This window comes from Nycticebus coucang, chromosome 10 (genome assembly GCF_027406575.1).
Source record: "Nycticebus coucang isolate mNycCou1 chromosome 10, mNycCou1.pri, whole genome shotgun sequence".
In the NCBI taxonomy this organism is placed as follows: domain Eukaryota; kingdom Metazoa; phylum Chordata; class Mammalia; order Primates; family Lorisidae; genus Nycticebus; species Nycticebus coucang.
In genome coordinates this window covers 31,808,172-31,829,706 of record NC_069789.1, presented here as the reverse complement: position 1 = coordinate 31,829,706, position 21,535 = coordinate 31,808,172, and the positions used below count along the sequence as shown (strand labels likewise).

Sequence of the window (21,535 nt, the reverse complement as noted above, 5' to 3'; positions counted from 1 at the left end):
TGGGGTTAGGTGATATCGCAAAGTAGTTTTCATTTGCATTTCTCTGATGATTAAGGATGATGAGCTTTTTTCTCATGTGTTTGTAGATTGTGTGTCTGTCTTCTTTAAGGAAGTTTCTCTTCAAGTCCCATTCCCACCCTGAGATGGGATCACATGTTCTTTTCTTGCTAATACGCTTGAGTTCTCTGTGGATTCTGGTTATTAGACCTTTATCAGAGGTATAACCTGCAAATATTTTCTCCCATTCTGAGGGCTGTCTGCTTGCTTTACTTACTATGTTCTTGGCTGTGCAGAAGCTTTTTAGTTTGATCAGGTCCCAGTAGTGTATTTTTGATACTGCTTCAATGGCCTGGGGAGTCCTCCTCATAAAATATTCACCTAGGCTGATTCCTTCAAGAGTTTTCCCTGCACTTTCTTCAAGTATTTTTATAGTTTCATGTCTTAAGTTTAAATCTTTTATCCAGTGAGAGTCTATCTTAGTTAATGGTGAAAGGTGTGGGTCCAGTTTCAATCTAATACAGGTTGCCAGCCAGTTTACCCAGCACCGTTTGTTAAATAGGGAATCTTTTCCCCACTGAATGTTTTTAAATGGCTTGTCAAAGATCAAATAACGGTAAGTAGCTGGATTCTCTTGGTTCTCTATTCTGTTCCAGACATCTACTTCTCTGCTTTTGTGCCAGTACCATGCTGTTTTGATCACTATCGATTTATAGTACAGTCTCAGGTCTGGTAGTGTGATTCCTCCTGCTTTGTTTTTATTGTTGAGTAATGTTTTGGCTATTCGAGGTTTTTTCTGATTCCATATAAAACGAAGTATTATTTTTTCAACATCTTTAAAATATGACAATGGAGCTTTAATAGGAATTGCATTAAAATTATATATTACTTTGGGTAGTATGGACATTTTAACAATGCTGATTCTTCCCAGCCATGAGCATGGTATGTTTTTCCATCTGTTAACATCTTCAGCTATTTCTTTTCTTAGGGTTTCATAGTTCTCTTTGTAGAGATCTTTCACATCCTTTGTTAGGTATAGTCCCAAGTATTTCATCTTCTTTGGCACTACTGTGAAAGGAATAGAGTCTTTGACTGTTTTTTCAGCTTGGTTGTTGTTGGTATATATAAAGGCTACAGATTTATGGGTGTTGATTTTGTAGCCTGAGACATTGCTGTATTCCTTGATCACTTATAAAAGTTTTGTAGTAGAATCCCTACTGTTTTCCAGATATATGATCATATCATCTGTGAAGAGTGAAAGTTTGATCTCTTCTGACCCTGTGTGGATACCCTTGATCACCTTTTCTTCCCTAATTGCAATGGCTAAAACTTCTATTACAATGTTAAAGAGCAATGGAGACAATGGGCAACTTTGCCTGGTTCCTGATCTAAGTGGAAATTATTTCAATTTAACTCCATTCAATACGATATTGGCTGTGGGGTTGCTGTAGATGGCCTCTATTAGTTTAAGAAATGTCCCTTCTACCAATTTTCTTAAGTGTTCTGATCATGAAGGGATGCTGGATATTATCAAAAGATTTTTCTGCATCAATTCAAAGAATCATATGGTCCTTATTTTTTAGTTTGTTTATGTGTTGAATTGCATTTATAGATTTACATATATTGAACCAGCCTTGAGACCCTGGGATAAATCCCACTTGGTCATGGTGTATAATTTTTTTGATGTGTTGTTGGATTCTGTTTGTTAGGATCTTATTGAGTATTTTAGCATCAATATTCATTAGTGATATTGGTCTGTAATTTTCTTTTCTTGTTGGGTCTTTCCCTGGTTTGGGGATTAAGGTGATGTTTGTTCATAGAATGTGTTGGGTAATATTCCTTCTTTTTCTACATTTTGGAACAGGTTGAGTAATATAGGTACTAATTCCTCTTTAAAGGTTTGGTAGAATTTTGACGTAAAGCCATCTGATCCTGGGCTTTTCTTTCTAGGGAGATTTTGTATAGTTGATGTTATTTCAGAACTTGATATAGGCCTGTTCAAAATTTCCACTTCGTTCTGGCTAAGTCTTGGTAGGTGGCGTACTTCCAGGTATTGGTCGATTTCTTTCAGATTTTCATATTTCTGAGAGTAGAGTTTCTTGTATTCGTTAAAGATTTTTTGAATTTCTGAGGGGTCTGTTGTTATTTCATTGTTACCATTTCTGATTGATGAAATTAGAGATTTTACTCTTTTTTTCTGGTTAGGTTGGCCAAAGGTTTATCTATTTTATTGATCTTTTCAAAAAACCAACTTTTGGATTTATTGATCTGTTGTATAATTCTTTTGTTTTCAATTTCATTTAATTCTGCTCTGATTTTGGTTATTTCTTTTCTTCTGCTGGGATTGGGGTTGGTGTGTTCTTCCTTCTCCAGTTGTTTGAGATGTCCTATTAAGTTATTAACTTCGTCTCTTTCCGTTTTCTTGAGGAAGGCTTGCAGTGCTATAAATTCCCCTCTTAGGACTGCCTTTGTAGTATTTCAGAGGTTCTGGTAATTCATGTCTTGATTGTTGTTCTGTTGCAAAAATTTGGCGATTTCCTTCTTAATCTCGTCTATAACCCATCTATCCTTCAGCATAAGGTTGTTTAGCTTCCATGTTTTTGTATGGGTATGCAGGTTCCTGTTGTTATTGAGTTCAACTTTTATTCCATGATGGTCTGAGAAGATGCAAGGAATAATTTCTATTTTTTTTAAATTTGCTGAGGTTAGATTTGTGGCCTAGGAGATGGTCGATTTTGGAGTGTGTTCCGTGGGCTGATGAGAAGAATGTGTATTCAGTTTTGTTGGGATGAAATATTCTTTTTTTTTTTTTTTGTAGAGACAGAGTCTCTACAAAGAGAGAGTCTTTGTAGAGAGTCTCTACTCTTTTTTTTTTTTTTTGTAGAGACAGAGTCTCACTTTATGGCCCTCGATAGAGTGCCATGGCATCACACAGCTCACAGCAACCTCCAACTCCTGTGCTTAAGCGATTCTCTTGCCTCAGCCTCCCGAGTAGCTGGGACTACAGGCGTCCGCCACAACGCCCAGCTATTTTTTGGTTGCAGTTCAGCCAGGGCCGGGTTTGAACCCACCACCCTCAGTATATGGGGCCGGCGCCTTACCGACTGAGCCACAGGCGCCACCCCGGGATGAAATATTCTGTAGATTGTTAAGTCCAGATGTTGAATGGTTGAGTTTAAATGTAAAATTTCTTTGCTTAGCTTCTTTTTGGAGGATGTATCCAGAACTGCTAAAGGGATGTTAAAATCTCCAAATACTATGGAAGTGGAGGAAATTGAGTTGCTCACGTCTGTTAGAGTTTGTCTTATAAATTGAGGTGCATTGGGTTGGGTGCATAAATATTAATAATAGAGATCTCATCATATTGAGTATTCCCTTTAACAAATATGAAGTGTCCATCCTTATCCTTAATTATTTTGGTTGGTTTAAAGCCTATTGCGTCTGCGAACAGGATTGCAACACCTGCGTTTTTCTGCTTTCCATTTGCCTAGAATATAGATGACCATCCCTTCACCTTGAGTCTGTATTTGTCTTTTAATGTAAGATGCAATTCCTGTATGCAGCAGATATCTGGCTTGAGTTTTTGTATGCAGTCAGACAACCTGTGCCTCTTTAGAGGACAGTTTAAACCATTGACATTAATTGAGAATATTGATAAGCCTTTCGAGAGTCCAGTGGACATTTTTAATCCTTTTGCGACTGCGGAAGTTGAATTTGATCAAAATTTTCTGGGTGAGTTTACTTTTGTGGTGGAGGATTACGCTGGTCTTTATGGAGGATTGGTCTGAGAATATCCTGGAAAGCTGGTTAGTTATGCAAAATTTCTTCAACATGTGAATGTCATTGATGTATTTAATTTCTTCGTCATAAATGAAACTCAGTTTAGCTGGGTATAGGATCCTGGGTTGAAAGTTATTTTGTTTTAGGAGATTAAAAGTTGATGACCATCCTCTTCTAGCTTGAAAGGTTTTAGCAGAGAGATCTGCAGTTATTCTAATATTCTTCCCCTTGTAGGTAATGGTTTTCTTTCGTCTGGCAGCTTTCAGAATTTTCTCCTTCGTATTAACTTTAGTGAAATTGATTATAATGTGTCTGGGGGATGTCTTGTTTGGGTTGAGTCATGCTAGTTCTGAAACTGTCCCCTGCTATCTGAATTTCAGAATCTCTTGGCATGTCTGGAAAGTTCTCCTTCATAATCTCATAGAGAAGAGACTCTGAGCCTTTTGAAGCCACTTCGTAACTTTCGGGGATCCCTATAAGACGAATATTGGTTTTCTTCGAATTATCACAGAGCTCTCTGAGAGAGTGATCTGTTTTTGCCCTCCATTTCTCATCCTCTTTGAGAGTTTGGGAGTGTTCAAAACCTTTGTCTTCAATGTCAGAAATCCTTTCTTCTGCTTGCTCCATTCTGTTACTAGGGATTCTACTGTGTTTCTCAGATCTTTGAGGTATACAACTTCTTGTCTCAATGTGTCAACATCTTTGGTCATTTGATCTTTGAATTTGTTGAATTCTTGAGATATCTTTTGGGTTACTGCTTGGAGTTCTAATTCAATCTTATTTGCTATCCAGATTCTGAATTCTATTTCTGACATCTCAGCTATTTGTTTGTGGATGGTATCTTATGCTGTGTCTTCCCCATTGATCCTTGGGGGAGTTGATCTACTCTGATTATTCATATTGCCAGAGTTTTTCTATTGATTTCACCTCATGATTGTTTTTCACCATTGCCTCTGGCTATCCTCAGAGTTGGGGAGGTATCTCTCCAAGATTAGATCCCAGCGGGATCACTCTATTGTTGCTTGATCTTTGTAGGGAGTGACCCTGTGTAGTTCCTCCGGGGCTGCTCCAGCTAGGGAGTTCTGGTTGTGGAAGCAGCTTCGGTGTGTGACACACCCGGATCCAGCAACAGGGCGGGAGGTGGTGCGCAGTTCTGGGAGTGCCTGGCACCCAGTGACCTTGGCTCAGAGAGCCCAAGGCTCCAGCAGTCTCTGGCCAGGAGAAGGGCTCTGCGTAGAGGCAGGGAGGGCTCCAGAGGGCTCGCGGCTACCAGTATCCCTGGCCAGACAAGCGGGCCAGTGTGGAGGCTGGGAGGACACAGGAGGGAGGACGCAGGGTTGCACGGCTACTGCAGTTCCTGGTCAGGGCATGCAGAGGCCCGGTTGGTGCGGGGTCACGGCACAGATCTTATGGAGGTCTGGGCAGCTCCAAGCCCAGGAATTTGAGGTTGCTATGAGCTGTGACACCACAGTACTCTACCCAGGGTAACAGCCCAAGCCTCCAGTGTGCCAAAACCGTCTCAGTCTGCCCCTAAGCGTTAAGGCTGTAAGGTAGCTCAGTCCCCACCTTTAGGCTGCTCAGGCACTAGGTTACTAGGTCCCACCCGATCCTTGCTCTGGGACCCTGAGGGCGCAGCTTGCCGGGGCAGTTCTCTCACACAATGGCTCCCTACAGCCCAGCTCAGTGGCTCTGTCTGTGGCCCCAGACAATGCCCAGAGTTCTCTGCACTCGTGCTCAAGCTCTCCCCAAGGCAGTTCAACTGAGTGCCATGTCCAAAAACACCAAAACAGTTCACAGGTAAGGCCTTTCCGGTTTGCAGTCTCACTGCTGCTTGTACTTACGGTTGCCGGCGTGATTAGGTTGATCGAACACACGCAACCACTTGCCAGTTTCCCACTGTTTTTGTCCTCCTTTTGGGGTCCAGAAGTCCCTTGCTAACTCCCTGTATCCTTAAAGGGATCATTATAGGCAGATCTCACCAGCCAGAGATGTCTGGAGTCTTATCTCCCTAGACTGACCGTGCCCAGTTGCAGGGAAGCTGTTACTTGGCTGCCATCTTTAATCCCTCCCATCTTGGGCATCTTTTGATACGTTTTCTACCATTTGTGTATCTTCTCTGGTGAGGCGTCTGTTCAGATCCAGTTTTTAATCAGGCTTTTTATTTTTTTACTATTGAGTTTTAAGAGTTCTTTACATATTTTGGATAATAATTCTTTATTTGCTATGTATTTTACAAGTATTTTCTCCAGTCTATGGCTGGTCTTCTCATTCTTTTGTTATGGTCTTTGACAGAGCATAAATTTTTAATTCTAATGAAGTCCAGCTTACCAATTCTTTCTTTCATTCATTGTGCCTTTGGCATTGTATCTAAATGTAAAGTCATCGCCAAACTTAAGATCATCTGTACTTTCTCCTATGTTATCTTCTGGGAGTTCATAGTTTTGCGTTTTGTATTTAGGTCTGTAATTCATTTTAAGTTAATTTTGTGAAGAGTATAAGGTCTATGTCTAGTTTACTTTTAGGCATGTGGGTATCCAGGAGTGGAGAACCATTTGTTAAAAAGACAGCACCTGCCTTGTCATTGCTTCTCCATTTTATTGCCTTTGCTTCTTTGTCAAAGACCAGTTGTCTATAATTGTATGTGTCACTTGTACCTAGTGCATTTTCAACCTGATTTTTTTTTTTTTTTTTTGAGACAGAGCCTCAAGCTGTTGCCCTGGGGTAGAGTGCTGTGGCATCACAGCTCACAGCAACCTCCAACTCTTGGGCTCAAGCGATTCCTGCCTCCTCTTCCCAAGTAGCTGGGATTACAGGCACCCACCACAACACCTGGCTATTTTTTGGTTGCAGCCAACATTGTTGTTTCACAGGCCCAGGCTGGATTTAAACCCGCCAGCTCTGGTGTATGTGGCTGGCGCCTTAGCCGCCTGAGCCATAGGCACCGAGCCTCAACCTGAATATTTTAGTTAACTGTGTCTTGCATAAATATTCACACCATAGAAAGAACATTTGGATCTTGTTTTCCAGCACCCTAACTGAGGGAAAACGCTTCAAATGTTTGTCCTCACATTTGATGTGGACCATTGTACTTGGAGTTTAAGGTGTTAATTAAATTACATTTCAAAGGTAACTTCAAAAAGTACTGGAATATTTAAAATTAACAAATTTCCTTTTCAGTTTTTTGCCTATGTGAAGTTTGAAGCACCCCCTTGAGTGGCTGATAAGGAGGTTTGATTTGGTCGATGTCTTTAAAATGAATTTTGAAATATTTTATGTTTTCTTAAATGATGAGATTAGATAATATTTTGTTTCTCTTGCTATGTTTTTGACTAGGTAGACTTCCTCTGTAGCATTATGATACTTCAGTGGTTGATTAGTATGAGTGTATGTATTTTTCAATCCCGTGATCGGACATTAAATCCTCATTAGAAATTAATGAAATTGGAGGAGCAGAAGCCGAAAGAAGGCCAGCTTATGAGAGAGTGGGAATTTTGAAGATTGATTCCCAGGCAGCTGCCTCACATCAGATTTTGAAAGTAACAAGTTTTATATTAAAAGCAAATTATTGTCAGTGTTCTCAGGGGGACGGGCGGAGCCGTGGCCATGTCCTGGTGCTGGTGATGGACGTGTGTATGGACTCTGCTTTTTGTCCTCAGGTCTGAGCTCTTTCTACTCAGAGCTGATGAAAGGACTGGGCGCTGGGGGGCGCCTTTGGGAGCTCCTGGAGAGAACACCCGAGATGCCTTTTAATGGTGGGTCTAAAGTGGGATTGTTCTTCTTTGGTGGGACTGAACAAGTGTGACTTCGGATAATTAGACAAGCTCCCTGCCCTGTCTGTGAAGTGTGAGCCACAAGGACATGTCCCATACCACACGGCAGGGAAAGGGTCATATTTTCTATGAGGGGGTTGAAGAAGGACAGCCACTGGGGCACAGTGTGGGGCTGGGTTATCCCTGGAGACAGGGGGCTGGCCACAGAATGTATGCCCACCATTCATCTCATCACAGCTGACTGTCACCACCAATGGCCAGAGAGAAGCAGCACAGCCAGGGTATGAATAGGAAGGACCCAGCTCGTGCACAGATTTCCTTAGAGAGTCTGATCTGTGTGGAGAACTTGGGCAGGATGAAGGGAGGAGGGATCATAATATATAAGCCTGTAAATTTCTTGGCATTTCAGGGTAGGGTGGGGGGTGCTGGTATTAGTTGGTGAGAGCCATCTCCTGTATCAGTGACTTCCTAGAGCAGTAGGCCAACTAGCTAAACCCAGGGAAGTGGCTATAAGTAGTAACCACTCCCAACTACCTACTGACTACTAGGAGGTCATTAGGTAGCCCCTGGTCAACAAGTGAGACCTCAATATTCTCCAAAATGATGGCCTTAAGAGATAATCCCCACTGAGTGAGGTTGAGCAGGTCTCCCAAGTCAGCAGCAAGTCATTGCCAGGCGCAGCAGACCTCCGACCCCCTGCAGTTCTGTGGCTCTTGTGCAACATTCCCCTGTTCATTGTTGTTCTATCAGAACGTTTCTGTAGGGAAGATAAGATAAACTGCGGCCCAGGGAGCTACACAGAGGCAGTGGCATGGGGGGAGGCCGCTGAATTTGAAACAAGGCTGCTCCCAAGGTGAATCCCACCTCTACAGCTCACTCATTTGCTTGAGCAAGTTATCTGTTGTCCTCATCAGTAAAACCGGAATTGTAATTTCTGCTTCTCAGAGTTGTGGGATCACACAGGACTGAGCATGTGTATGACAGCAGGTGTTTGTAGTGGGTGCAGAGCCAGCGCAGCACGCAGTACGCGTGGGGAGGCCTGCTTTCTTTTTTTTTGTTGTTGTTGTTGTTACAGTTCTGCCGAAGCCGGGTTTGAACCCACCACCCTCGGTATATGGGGCCGGCGCCTTACCTACTAAGCCACAGGCGCCGCCCGGGAGGCCTGCTTTCTAGGTGGTAGGTGCAGAGCCAGCACAGCACGCGGTATGCGTGGGGAGGCCTGCTTTTTAGGTGCCACAGTTCGTGTTCTAAGACAAGTGGGCGGGGTATCCATCCACAGTCAGACAAGTGGGAGGACTGAGTTTAGCTGTGAGTTCGATTTTTGCTTGTAAGTAATTAATATTTCATCTTGTGTTTCAGAAGGGGTCATCTTAAATGAGAAGAGCTTCCAGGGAGCTCTGGAGTTTAAGAATGTGCATTTTGCCTATCCAGCTCGCCTGGGGGCACCCATATTTCAGGATTTCAGCCTTTCCATCCCATCAGGATCTGTCACGGCACTGGTTGGCCCAAGTGGTTCTGGCAAGTCCACAGTGGTTTCACTCCTCTTAAGGTTGTATGACCCCGTTTCTGGTAAGTGGTTCACCACACTGTGGTTCAGGGGACATGCCCAAACCCTTCTATTACTCCTGTGCCCTGGGAGAGGATGTAACTATGCAGAGACCTCCCATCACGAGAGTCCTGAGTGCCACCAGCTTTCTTCCTGGGAAAGAAATCCCTCAAATAGAAGATAGCACTTGTAGGGGGATGACAGCTCCAACCAGGAACTTTGTGTGTTTTGTGTCCTAACTCTTCTGATCTGGATTGGCCTCCTGGATTATACCTCTTTACCTCCCATGCTGTCATCTCCTCATGTGCCCTTTCCTGGGTGAGGCTGTGCCGGGTAGCTAAGAGCAGGGGCTCCATGTGCTGGAGGACATCCTTGCCCATTGGGGAACACGGCTTTGTGCAGTGAATGTGAGTGCAGGGCCCTGGAGAGCTCCGGGGAAGCCTCTGCTGGTGGCCATTCTGTAGGTAACATGGAGACAGTCAAACTGACAACCAGGGACTCACTTCTATGGGGCTGAAAGTACACCATTGAAAGTACTTTGAACTAGTAGAGATTTTCTTAATAGATTTTTGTTATTCTGGTTTTTTTTTTTTTGAGACAGAGTCTCATTTTGTTCCTCCCAGTAGAGTGCTGGTGTCATCACAGCTCACAGCAATCTCAAACTCTTGAGCTCAAGTAATTCTCTTGCCTCAGCCTCCTAAGTACCTGGGACTACAGTTGCCCACCACAATGACTGGATATTTTTTTTAGAGATGGGGTTTCACTATTGCTCAGGCAATCCACCCACTTTTGCTTCCCATAGTGCTGGGATAACAGGCATGAGCCATCAAGCCTGGCCTCTCTCTTTTTAAGTTTTTTTTTTTGAGATAGAGTCTCAAGCTGTTGTCCTGGGTAGAGTGCTTGGCATCGTAGCTCACAGCAACCTCCTATTTGGGCTCAAGTGATTCTCTTGCCTCCATTTTTCTATTTTTAGTAGAGACAGGGGTCTAGCTTTTGTGCAGGCTGGTGTTGAACTCGACCTCAAGCAATCCACCACACCCAGCTTCTTCTCAATTTTTTAAAGTAGATTGTAGCATCTTCAAGGGCAAAGAGCACATACTTTACTTTTTTATATCCTGCCTAGAGTAGATGTTTTGTGTGTATTAATTTGATTTTGGAGAAAGCAAGGTGTTTGTTAGTAAAAATCAAAACATGTATTAATTTAATTTGATTGATTAATTTTTATTTATTTATTTTTTGTTGTTGTTGCAGTTTGGCTGGGGGCCACTCTGGGTATATGGAGTCAGTGCCCTACTCACTGAGCCACAGGTGCCACCCTAATTTATTTTTAGAGACAAGGATTTGCTCTGTCACCCAGGCAGGAGTGCAGTCGCCTGATCATAGTGCACTATAACCTCAGACTCCTGGGCTCAAGTGATGCTCCCACCTCAGCTTTAGTGATCCTCTGGGATTGCAGACGTGAGCCACCTATGCCTGGCCTACACCATGAATCTAAAAGAAAAATGGTTTCTGTCCTTGTGCTTGTGGTTTTTGGTTAAAATACAATGTGAGAACCAGTTATATGTCAGATAATTATTTGACTTATAAATCTTTACCCAGGAATCAGCACCTGTGTTAAAAGTTTTACTGTGCTGTTTGCCTTTAGAATCACTGTCTTGATTCACTATTGACTTTCTATATAAAATTCTGAGTTTAAAAAAATCTTAAGGCCAGATGTGGTTGCTCACACCTGTAATCCCAGCACTTTGTGAGGCCAAGAGTTTGAGACCAGCCTGGGCAACATAGGGAGATCCTATCTCCAAAAAAATAAGAAAATCAGCTAGATGTGGTGGCACAGCCTATAGTCCCAGCTGCTCAGGAGGCAGAGGTAGAAGGATTGTGTGTGCCCAGGAGGTTGCTGTGAGCTATGATAGCACCATAGCACTCCCCCAGCCTGGGTGACAGAGCAAGACCCTGTTCCCGCCCCCCAAAATACTATTAGTTCCGTGGGCACAAATCTAGTGAAAATACCCAGTTTCTAGTTTTATCATGGTGAATAAATCAAGGAGAAAGGAAATCATACATAAATTCCTGTTGTGTACTCTCTAGAGTGCTTTGTACTTTTTAGTCTAAGACCTTGAGTTTTTGCCAGTTGATGAAAGTTCCAGCTGGCTTCCAGAATCCCACAACACTAACGGAGAAGGAGTGTAGTCATCATCTCCAAGTGTCGCTGGTACCTTCAATGTGTAGAACTAATTCAATTAGTGAAGGTCATGGAGTTAGCGTCTGATTATTTAAAAGCTCTCCCACAATATCGATCAGATTCTTTGTCACAAATAACAGATTCTACTTTGACTGAGTTTATATAGAGAGGGATATTTTATTTTTTTCTTTATTTACTTAATTATAGTGTGCACGTTTTACAGAAAGAAAGAGATATTTTGAAGAGTAATAAAAGTTCTCAAAAATCACTGGCTGGGTTGACAAAATAGATTCTAGGTTGAACTTCTGAGAACCTTCCCAGAACTTCACCCAGAGCCAGGCCTTCAAGGTAGCTGCTGACATGGGCATGATCAGGACACTGCCTAATTAGGCCACTGCCTTGGGTGCAGATGCAGAACTGTGCCACCTCTGCCATTATCTCTGCCAGTAGGTGGAAACCTTATAGCTTATCACATGTAATTCTCTTCTGAATTAAGACTTTGCACCAGGGCATCTCATTGGTGGGATCCTAAGTCACCTGAGGGGGCTCTGGGGAAATTCCTGGATGGATGAACAAGGTGAAATAGTCATGTAACCAGCATAGGGGGGCAGTAGACTTGGACAGTCCAGAAAGCCCTTTAGGTCTGAAATTCCATGATATATGATAGTTTTAGATTTCATTTAGAAATGTTCAGTATATTTTTAATCTTTAAAAAACTGAGTCTGGAATTTTTCCACTGGATCCTTTCTGTGTTAGCCATTGGCCCCATGATGGTTGGTGGTATTTTCTTTTTCTCTACAAGGAACTATCAGTCTTGATGGCCATGACATTCGTCAGCTAAATCCAGTCTGGCTGAGATCCAAGATTGGGACAGTCAGTCAGGTAAAAAGACAGACTTCTATTTCTGTTTCACTTTCTGTCAAAATTGCTTTTAGCATTGGCTTTTTTTCTTGGTCTTGCACTTCTCAAGAGAGAAGGCATGCAAGTTTTCCAGATGTATTAAACTCATTCCATATGACAGATTGTTTAGGTTTGCAAATAGTGCTATTTCCTGGAGAACCCTAAGTAGTTGAACCCATCAAAGCATTGGCTTGTTAATCAAAAGCTGGAGGCTGATATTACTTGGTCCTGTCCATAGAGGATGGGGGGAGGGACCGCGGAAATGACAAAAACTTTTACTGACTTTTTTAGCTTTTACTGATTCTTACCCAGTTCCCATTTTCATCCCAGCCAGTCTACAGTTCTGCATGAGTTTCAGAAAGAAGCAACCAAAAACTAGGGCAAGAGCCAGAGTCCCCTTGCAAAGAAATTACAGATTTCAAAGCAGAATGTTAACAGAATGTGGTCTCTTTGATGAGACTGATTTCACAAGGCCATCTGGGGCAGGGAAGTGTTGCCACAGCTTTTATTTTTTATTTTTATTGCCTATCTGTGCCCAGGTAGACGAACCTGAGCCTCCTGGCATTTCTGAGCCTCTCTACATTGAGCTCACCTTTGCCTCACTTAACTAGGTAAGGGCAGGTGGGCAGTGATGGGGGAACCCAGTGGTGTAGGGGTATTATCAGTGTGTACTATTAAGAATAGAGAAAAGAGGCTGGAAGTTGGCTTGTTTTTTAGAACCACTTCATGGGGTTCTGTCAAAATTTCATCTTCCTACTTTCTGTATATTTCAGAAAGTAATGAATAGAGATGGATTCCCCCTTTGTCCCTAGTGGAAGGTAGGCAGATGGAGTCAGGGTCACCGAGGGCCTCATAATTCCTAAAGGAGAGGACTCACATTTATGAAGTTCTTGCCCTAAGTCAGGCACCTTATGAGCACCTGTTGTGGGCTCGCACAGCCTTTAGTATGGGGAGGATTATAGATGATCAGTCCTATTTGTGGTAAAACATGGATTTCTTAAAAGTCTGCTGGGTAGGCCGGGCGTGGTGGCTCACGCCTATAGTCCCAGCGCTGTGGGAGGCTGAGGCGGGTGGATTGTCTGAGCTCAGAGGTTCAAGAACAGTATAAGCAGCAGTGAGCCAGAGTAAGACCCCGTCTCTACTAACAACATCAAAAACAGCCAGCACCACCAGAGGAAAAAGAAAATGAACAAAAAAGGAGTACTTCAAACAAAGAAGAATGAACAAGCAAACTGAAATTAAAAAGAAAAAGAACAATTAAAAAAAAAAAGTCTGCTGGGTAAATTTATTGAGAGTGATGAAGGAGAACCAAGAAGGAGAACCAAGAAAATAGCACATTGATCATTTCTTAGATGGAAGACAGCACTAACCTCTGTCCTATTTACTAGACATGGTAGAAGTCTGTTTTGAAATTTGTGATAAATAAGTTTTATTTCCAATTTTCAGGAACCCATTTTGTTCTCTTGCTCTATCGCTGAGAACATTGCTTATGGTGCCGACGACCCTTCTTCAGTGACTGCTGAGCAGGTGGGGAGAGTGGCTGAGGTGGCCAATGCGGCTGCTTTCATTCGGAACTTCCCCCAAGGGTTCAACACTGTGGTCGGAGAAAAGGGGATTCTTCTCTCAGGTGCGTTTTTGTTACTGCTTTATAGCAAAATCCTCTAGTCAGGTGCTCCAAAGAACTCTGCAAACATTTACATATTGCAGTGTTTTTCTTTGTTATTTTATTTTATTTTTAGAGACAAAGTCTGTCGCCCAGGCTGGAGTGCAGTACTGTAATCACAGCTCACTGTGGCCTCGGTCTCCTGGCTCAAGCATCCTCTTGCCTCAGCCTCCTGGGAAGCTGAGAGTTCGGGTGTGAGCCGCTGTGCCTGGTTCACAGAAAATTTAAAACAAAAAGGTTTTATACATATCGTCTATGATTTTTATAAAATGTAGGCAGTTTAAAAATGGAATTGGCACAAACAACGTAAACTGGAAAGAGTGTGCTCTCTGGGACTTTCCAAATATGACTTTGGAGTAGTGTCCCTAGAGGAAGGGAGGGAGTGAGGACAGAGTGAGGGGAATCACCACGACTTCCGCTGACCTCTGTCCTCACCTGTCTCCACACCTATCCTCAGTTGGTTTGCTTGCTTCTAGTAGAACTTGAGTTTAAGAAAAGAGCAGCTTCCTCTGCCTGTAACCTCCAGGTCCACACGCACATGCTGCCATGGTCTCTGGGGCAGGAGAAGAAGAGAACATTGTGAGAATGGCAGGTGTGGAGTGGGACCGTAAGGTGAGTCACTAGACCCACCGTCACTGATGCTCTGTGCTCCCAGACATTTCAAGCACTCTTTGGAATCCTCCAAATATCTTGGAGTTTCTGGTTTCCTTACTATGCTGGATATTCTATGTGGTGGCTCATGGCTGGGACCCCAACACTTAGGGAGAGCGAGGCAGGAGGATCCCTTGAGCTCAGGAATAAGCAAGAGTGAGACTCCCATCTCTACTAAAAATAGAAATACTAGCTAGGGTTGTGCTGGGTCCCTATAATCCCAGCTACTTAGGAGGTTGAGGCAGGGGGGCTCACTGGAGCCCAGGTGTTTGATGCTATGAACTATGATACCACAGCATCTACCTAGGGGGGAAAAACAAAAGCACAGTCCTTCACACTTTGTAGGTTCAGATTGTGGCTCTGCTGCTTACCAGCTGTGGACCTTGGGCACGTTACTTGGTTTCTCAGCTTATTATCTGTAACATGGGCAGTTATAGAGTATAATGGGTGGCGCCTGTAGCTCAAGCGGCTGAAGCGCCAGCCACATACACCAGAGCTGGCAGGTTCAAATCCAGCCCAGGCCTGCCAAACAACCATGACAACTGCAACCAAAAAATAGCTGGAAATTGTGGTGGGTGCCTGTAGTCCCAACTGCTCAGGAGGCTGAGGCAAGAGAATTGCTTAAGCCTAAGAGTTTGAGGTTGCTGTGAGCTGTGACGCTACAGCACCCTACCCAGGGTGATGGCTTGAGGCTCTGTCTCCAAAAAAAAAAAAAAAGAATGCCTGGCATATGGGAAATTCTCAATTATTGTTAGCAATGATAACTTTTGTTATTAATTTTGAGATCAGGGTGGCGCCTGTGGCTCAGTGAGTAGGGCGCCGGCCCCAAATACCGAGGGTGGTGGGTTCAAACCCAGCCCCAGCTGAACTGCAACCAAAAAATAGCCGGGCGTTGTGGCGGGTGCCTATAGTCCCAGCTGCTCGGGAGGCTGAGGCAGGAGAATCGCTGAAGCCCAAGAGCTAGAGGTTGCTGTGAGTCCTGTGACATCATGGCACCCTGCTGAAGGCAATAAAGTGAGACTCTGTCTCTACAAAAAAAAAAAAAAAAAATTTTTTTGAGATCAATAGGGATGAAATTTGAGAACAATATATTTAAAGTAAGTTTCTATTCTTTGTCCCTCAGCTTGTGTGGAAGAAATTACTATCAAATTACTATATGGCTTACCAAAAAGCCTCTTACCAAGAATTGTTGTTAAGGCTTCCTCCCCCCCCCCTTAATATTGTCTTTGTTAGGTGGGCAGAAACAACGGATTGCAATTGCCCGCGCTCTGCTTAAGGTAAGACTGAAGCTGCTTGGCTGAGTTTTTTTGTATTGTTTTTATTAGGGACTTTGTAATTTGTATTTACTATTTATCTTCTTCCTTTTTGTTTTTTGGAAGGGGGAGAGTAGGTATCTGAGAGACATTTGTGGTAAAAGATTAATTGGGAGTTCACTGAGTGCCCAGTGTCCAAATTTAATAAGTACCTCTTGGGTACTGGGAGCCCAGTACTGAGCTAAGGTTGTCAGAGGAAGAAGCTTTTAACATGTGGTCCTTATGTCTAGAACCATGACATGTAACGAGTGAAACAGTGAGTATTGACTCAAATATCGAAATAGAACAGGATCCACACTGTGTGCTCTGTAGTCATCTGCTGCGCTGAGCAGTGCAGACTGGCGGGGCTTAGACAAGCCTCCTTCGGAGAAGAGGGAAAAGCCATTTTAGCGGAAGGCCAGGTATTTATTTTTGAGGAAAGGCTATCCTTCCCCTTTGTCATGCAACTGTTCTCAGGTTTATAAGTGATTTTTTTAAAAGCAGCTTTATTGAATTTTGAATGTACTTTTCAGCGATTTTTAGTAAATTTGCAGAGTCGGTTATACACACAATCCAGTGTTAGACATTCATATCACCCCACAAGATCCTTCATGCCCATTTGCAATCTTCCCCCTTCCCACCCCCAGGCCCAGGCCACCACACATCCACTGTCCGTCTGTCTGGATTTGCTCTTTTGAACATTTTGGCACATGCTCTTAGGCCTCTCGCCTCTTTTACATAGTACAGGCATATGGTTTCTGAGGCCTCTGCACTCCGTGATGTCCATCAGCACTGCTTCCTTCCTGCTACCAAATAGTGGATGTGCCTCTGTTGCTTGATCCCTTCAACAGTGGATGAACATTTGGGCCATTTCTAGTTTGGGGCGATTGTGAATAATATATGAATGAATGGTATCTGTAAGAGCGAAATCCTAGGCAAAGCCAGAATTTAGTGTGTTATGTATGTCAGCTTGCTCTTACGTTTTTCCATTTTACATGTTAGTTTGATCTTTCTACATGAATGAAAAGCAAGCCCTGAGAGTTAGAGATCCCATCTTACTCATTGCAGATTCCCTTCTCACACTGTTAGCTGGTTGACCAGCAGGATAACACTGTGCTGTGAACAACATCCACTCAGGTGATCACCATGATAAAAGTTTAAAATTGGCTTTAGGGCAGCACCTGTGGCTCAAGGAGTAGGGCACTGGCCCCATATACCGAGGGTGGCAGGTTCAAACCAGGCCCTGGCCAAAACTGCAAAAAATAAATAATAAAATTGGCTTTAGCACTTCCATTTATGTACTTAACCAAGACAGAAGTTTGTGTTTTTCTTTTTTTAATAACAGCTTTACTGAGATATAATTCACTTACTATATAATTTAACCATTTTCTTTTCTTCTTTTTTTTTTTTTGAGACATGTCAACCTATGTCAACCTCAGTAGAGTGCTATGGCGTCACAGCTCACAGCAACCTCAAACTCTTGGTTTAAGTGATTCTCTTGCGTCAGACTCCCAAGTAACTAGGGCTACAGGTGCCCACCACAACGCCCGGCTATTTTTTGGTTGCAGTTGTCGTTGTTTAGCAGGCCTGGGCCGGGCTCAAACCCACCAGCTTCAGTGTATGTGGCTGGCACCCTACTCACTGAGCTACTGGCATCAAGCCCTATTTTCAATTCAGTAGTTTTTCGTACATTCAGAGTTGTGCATCTCTCCTAACGATCATTTTTGGAACATTTTCATCACCATCAGCCAGAGACCTGCTCCCCTTTAGCAGCATCCCCCCATCTCACTTCCTTCATTGGCCCTAGCCCCCACGTGACCGCAGACCTGCCCGCTGTTTCTGGACGCTTCACAGAAGCTAAATCATACAATGTACCATCCTTTGTGTTGGGCTTGTTCACTTACCATAGTGTTTCCAAGGTCCATCCACATTGGGGCACATGTCAGAATTTCATTCCTTTTTATTGCTCAGAGTTTGTGTTTTTCTAATAATACCCTTTTTTCTTTTCTTTTCTTTTCTTTTTTTCCTTCTTTAGAATCCCAAAATTCTTCTCCTAGATGAAGCCACCAGGTGAGGATATCTTAATAATCTTAATAATATATATAATTGTATTAAACCAAATTCTTCCTTAACCAAAAACCTTAGTTCTGTACTTCCAAGTGGTACAAATGAAAACACTTTTTCCTCCCATTACTTTAAAGTGATGGCATCTGAATTAATAATGGCAGGCGAGAGGCAGTGAGGAGAATGAACCTGGAGTCAAGGTTCTGGTTCTGATGCAGACGTGTGTGATGAATCGCTTCTCATTCCTGACCACTGACTGTACAGGGTGCTTTACTACTCAGGTCACAGTCAATGGGGTGTCCCAGAAGTTGCCATGTGTACGGGAAATGGGAAATCATAGCAACATGTACCTTTTTAGAAAATATTCATTACAAAATTGTACAAAACATTTACAAAATATTCTCTACGTGTCAGCCACCTCTTTCTCCACACACACACTCACAAAGACTTCTCTCCCACTCGTGGCAGACAAGGTCCAAGACATCTGTTGTTATACTTTTCCTATGTATGAAGATTTTTGGAATGCCCTGTAGTTTTATGGCGACCCAGGAGCCCTAAGCTTCATTCTCTTTTTTTCTTCCCCTATTTATTTATTAATTTTTTTTTTTTTTTTGTAGAGACAGAGTCTCACTTTATGGCCCTCCGTAGAGTGCCGTGGCCTCACCCAGCTCACAGCAACCTCCAACTCCTGGGCCCAAGCGATTCTCTTGCCTCAGCCTCCCGAGTAGCTGGGACTACAGGCGCCCGCCACAACGCCCGGCTATTTTTTTTTTTTTTGGTTGCAGTTTGGCCGGGGCTGGGTTTGAACCCGCCACCTTTGGTATATGGGGCCGGCGCCCTTCCGACTGAGCTACAGGCTATTAATTTTTTTATTGTTAAATCATAGCTGTGTACATTAGTGCAATCAAGGGGTACAATGTGCTGGTTTCATATGCAATCTGAAATATTCTCATCAAACTGTTCAACGCAGCCTTCATGGCTTTTTCTTAGTTATTATATGTAGACATTTGTATTCTGCCTTTAGTAAGTTTCGCCTGTACCCATTCTAAGATGCACCATAGGTGTGGCCCCACCCATTGCCCTTCCTCCACTCTAACCTCATAGACCTTTCCTCATAGTCTTGTGCTACAGTTGGGTTATAGCCTTCATGTGAAAGCTATAATTTAGCTTCATAGTAGGGCTGAGTACATTGGATACTTTTTCTTCCATTCCTGAGATACTTTGCTAAGAAGAATATGTTCCAGCTCCATCCATGTAAACATGAAAGAGGTAAAGTCTCCATCTTTCTTTAAGGCTGCATAATATTCCATGCTGTACATATACCACAATTTATTAATCCATTAGAGGATCAATGGGCACTTGGGCTTCTTCCATGACTTAGCAATTGTGAATTGGGCTGCAATAAACATTCTGGTACAGATGTCTTTGTTATATTGTGATTTTTGTTCTTCTGGGTATAAACCTAGTAAAGGAATTACAGGATCGAATGGCAGGTCATTTTTAGGTCTCTAAGTATTCTTTAAACATCGTTCCAGAAGGAACGTATTCGTGTGCATTCCCACCAGTGTAGAAGTGTGCCCTTTTCTCCACATCCATGCCAACATCTCTGGTTTTGGGATTTTGTTATGTGGGCTACTCTTACTGGGGTTAGGTGATATCTCAAACTAGTTTTGATTTGCATTTCTCTGATGATTAAGGATGATGAGCTGTTTTCATGTGTTTGTAGATCGTGCGTCTGTCTTCTTTAGAGAAGTTTCTCTTCAAGTCCCTTTCCCACCCTGAGATGGGATCACGTGTTCTTTTCTTGCTAATATGTTAGAGTTCTCTGTGGATTCTGGTTATTAAACCTTTATTGGAGGTATAACCTGCAAATATTTTCTCCCATTCTGAGGGCTGTCTGCTTGCTTTACTTACTATTTTCTTGGCTGTGCAGAAGCTTTTTAGTTTGATCAGGTCCCAGTAGTGTATTTTTGATACTGCTTCAATGGCCTGGGGAGTCCTCCTCATAAAATATTCACCCAGGCTGATTTCTTCAAGAGTTTCCCTGCACTTTCTTCAAGTATTTTTATAGTTTTATGTCTTAAGTTTAAATCTTTAATCCAGTGAGAGTCTATCTTAGTTAATGGTGAAAGGTGTGGGTCCAGTTTCAGTCTTTTACAGATCGCCAGCCAGTTCACCCAGCACCATTTGTTAAATAGGGAATCTTTTCCCACTGGATGTTTTTAATTGGCTTGTCAAAGATCAAATAATGGTAAGTAGCTGGATTCATCTCTTGGTTCTCTATTCTGTTCCAGACATCTACTTCTCTGTTTTTGTGCCAATACCATGCCGTTTTGATCACTATTGTTTTATAGTACAGTCTCAGCTCTGGTAGCGTGATTCCTCCTGCTTTGTTTTTATTGCTGAGTAATGTTTTGGCTATTTGAGTTTTTTTTCTGATTCCATATAAAACAAAGTATTATTTTTTCAACATCTTTAAAATATGACAATGGAGCTTTGATAGGAATTGCATTAAAATTATATATTGCTTTGAGTAGTATAGACATTTTAACAATGCTGATTCTTCCCAGCCATGAGCATGGTATGTTTTTCCATTTGTTAACATCTTCAGCTATTTCTTTTCTTAAAGTTTCATAGTTCTCTTTGTAGAGATCTTTCACATCCCTTGTTAGGTATACTCCCAAATATTTCATCTTCTTTGGCACTACTGTGAATGGAATAGAGTCCTTGACTGTTTTTTGGGCTTAGTTATTGTTGGTATATGTAAAGGCTACAGATTTATGGGTATTGATTTTGTAGCCTGAGACATTGCTGTATTCCTTGATCATTTCTAAAAGTTTTGTAGTAGAATCCCAAGTGTTTTCCAGATTTGCGATCATATCATTTGCAAAGAGTGAAAGTTTGACCTCTTCAAGCTTCATTCTTAATAGTATCTTTAGCCCAAGCAGTCAAAATTTTGGTCACAGTAAAAATTCACCACTCATGAGGGGCCTTGTGCATGCTTTGGGAAGCATGTGGGTGTAGGATGTACATGGCCCTGACATCTTTTGCTCTTGCTCCTGTGTCCCTCTGTCAGCGCTCTGGATGCTGAAAATGAGCACCTAGTGCAGGAAGCTCTGGATCGCCTGATGGAAGGAAGAACCGTGCTCATTATCGCCCATCGTCTGTCCACCATTAAGAATGCTAATATGGTTGCTGTTCTGGACCAAGGAAAAATTACTGAGTATGGAAAACATGAAGAACTACTTTCAAAACCAGATGGGATGTACAGAAAACTAATGAACAAACAAAGTTTTATTTCATCATAAAGTAACAATCATTGGTAAATTGAATATGAGAGACTTTAAAGCAAAACAGTGTTTTTGCAGAAGAAAAAACTTAAGAGACTATATAAAATCTGTAAATCATATATCAAATTATTTGAAATATGCCTATTTTTCCAAAGTGTATAAAATATTGTTTTGAAATGTACCTGTTCTCAAGAACTTTTTCTTCAGTGTTTTAACAACTGTAACTTTCTAAATGTCAGTAGCACTGAAGTTACTTTCAGGTTTTGTACTTTCTTTCATCTTGGAACATTTTAATTAACAGCACAACACCTCATTTTCTTATACCTGCTGTTAATGATTGAAACTATTGTCAAATGACAACTTTAAAAAGGGAATTATAAATCAAAGCCTAATTATTTTA

General features: G+C 42.3%; 1 protein-coding gene across 6 annotated transcripts in view; it reads left to right on the top strand.

The window, feature by feature from the left end:
* The window catches only part of ABCB10 (ATP binding cassette subfamily B member 10), a 45,004-nt gene extending 23,469 nt beyond the window's left edge, over positions 1-21,535 (top strand). For 3 of the 6 annotated variants that reach the window (XM_053606333.1, XM_053606329.1, XM_053606328.1), the window contains exons 7-13: positions 7,434-7,529; positions 8,907-9,116; positions 12,078-12,157; positions 13,622-13,802; positions 15,723-15,766; positions 17,817-17,851; positions 20,922-21,535. In XM_053606333.1, coding sequence (XP_053462308.1) covers positions 7,434-7,529; positions 8,907-9,116; positions 12,078-12,157; positions 13,622-13,802; positions 15,723-15,766; positions 17,817-17,851; positions 20,922-21,153 — 878 coding nt within the window. In that variant the 3' untranslated portion in view covers positions 21,154-21,535. The other 3 variants (XM_053606332.1, XM_053606331.1, XM_053606330.1) reach the window with 3 other exon arrangements.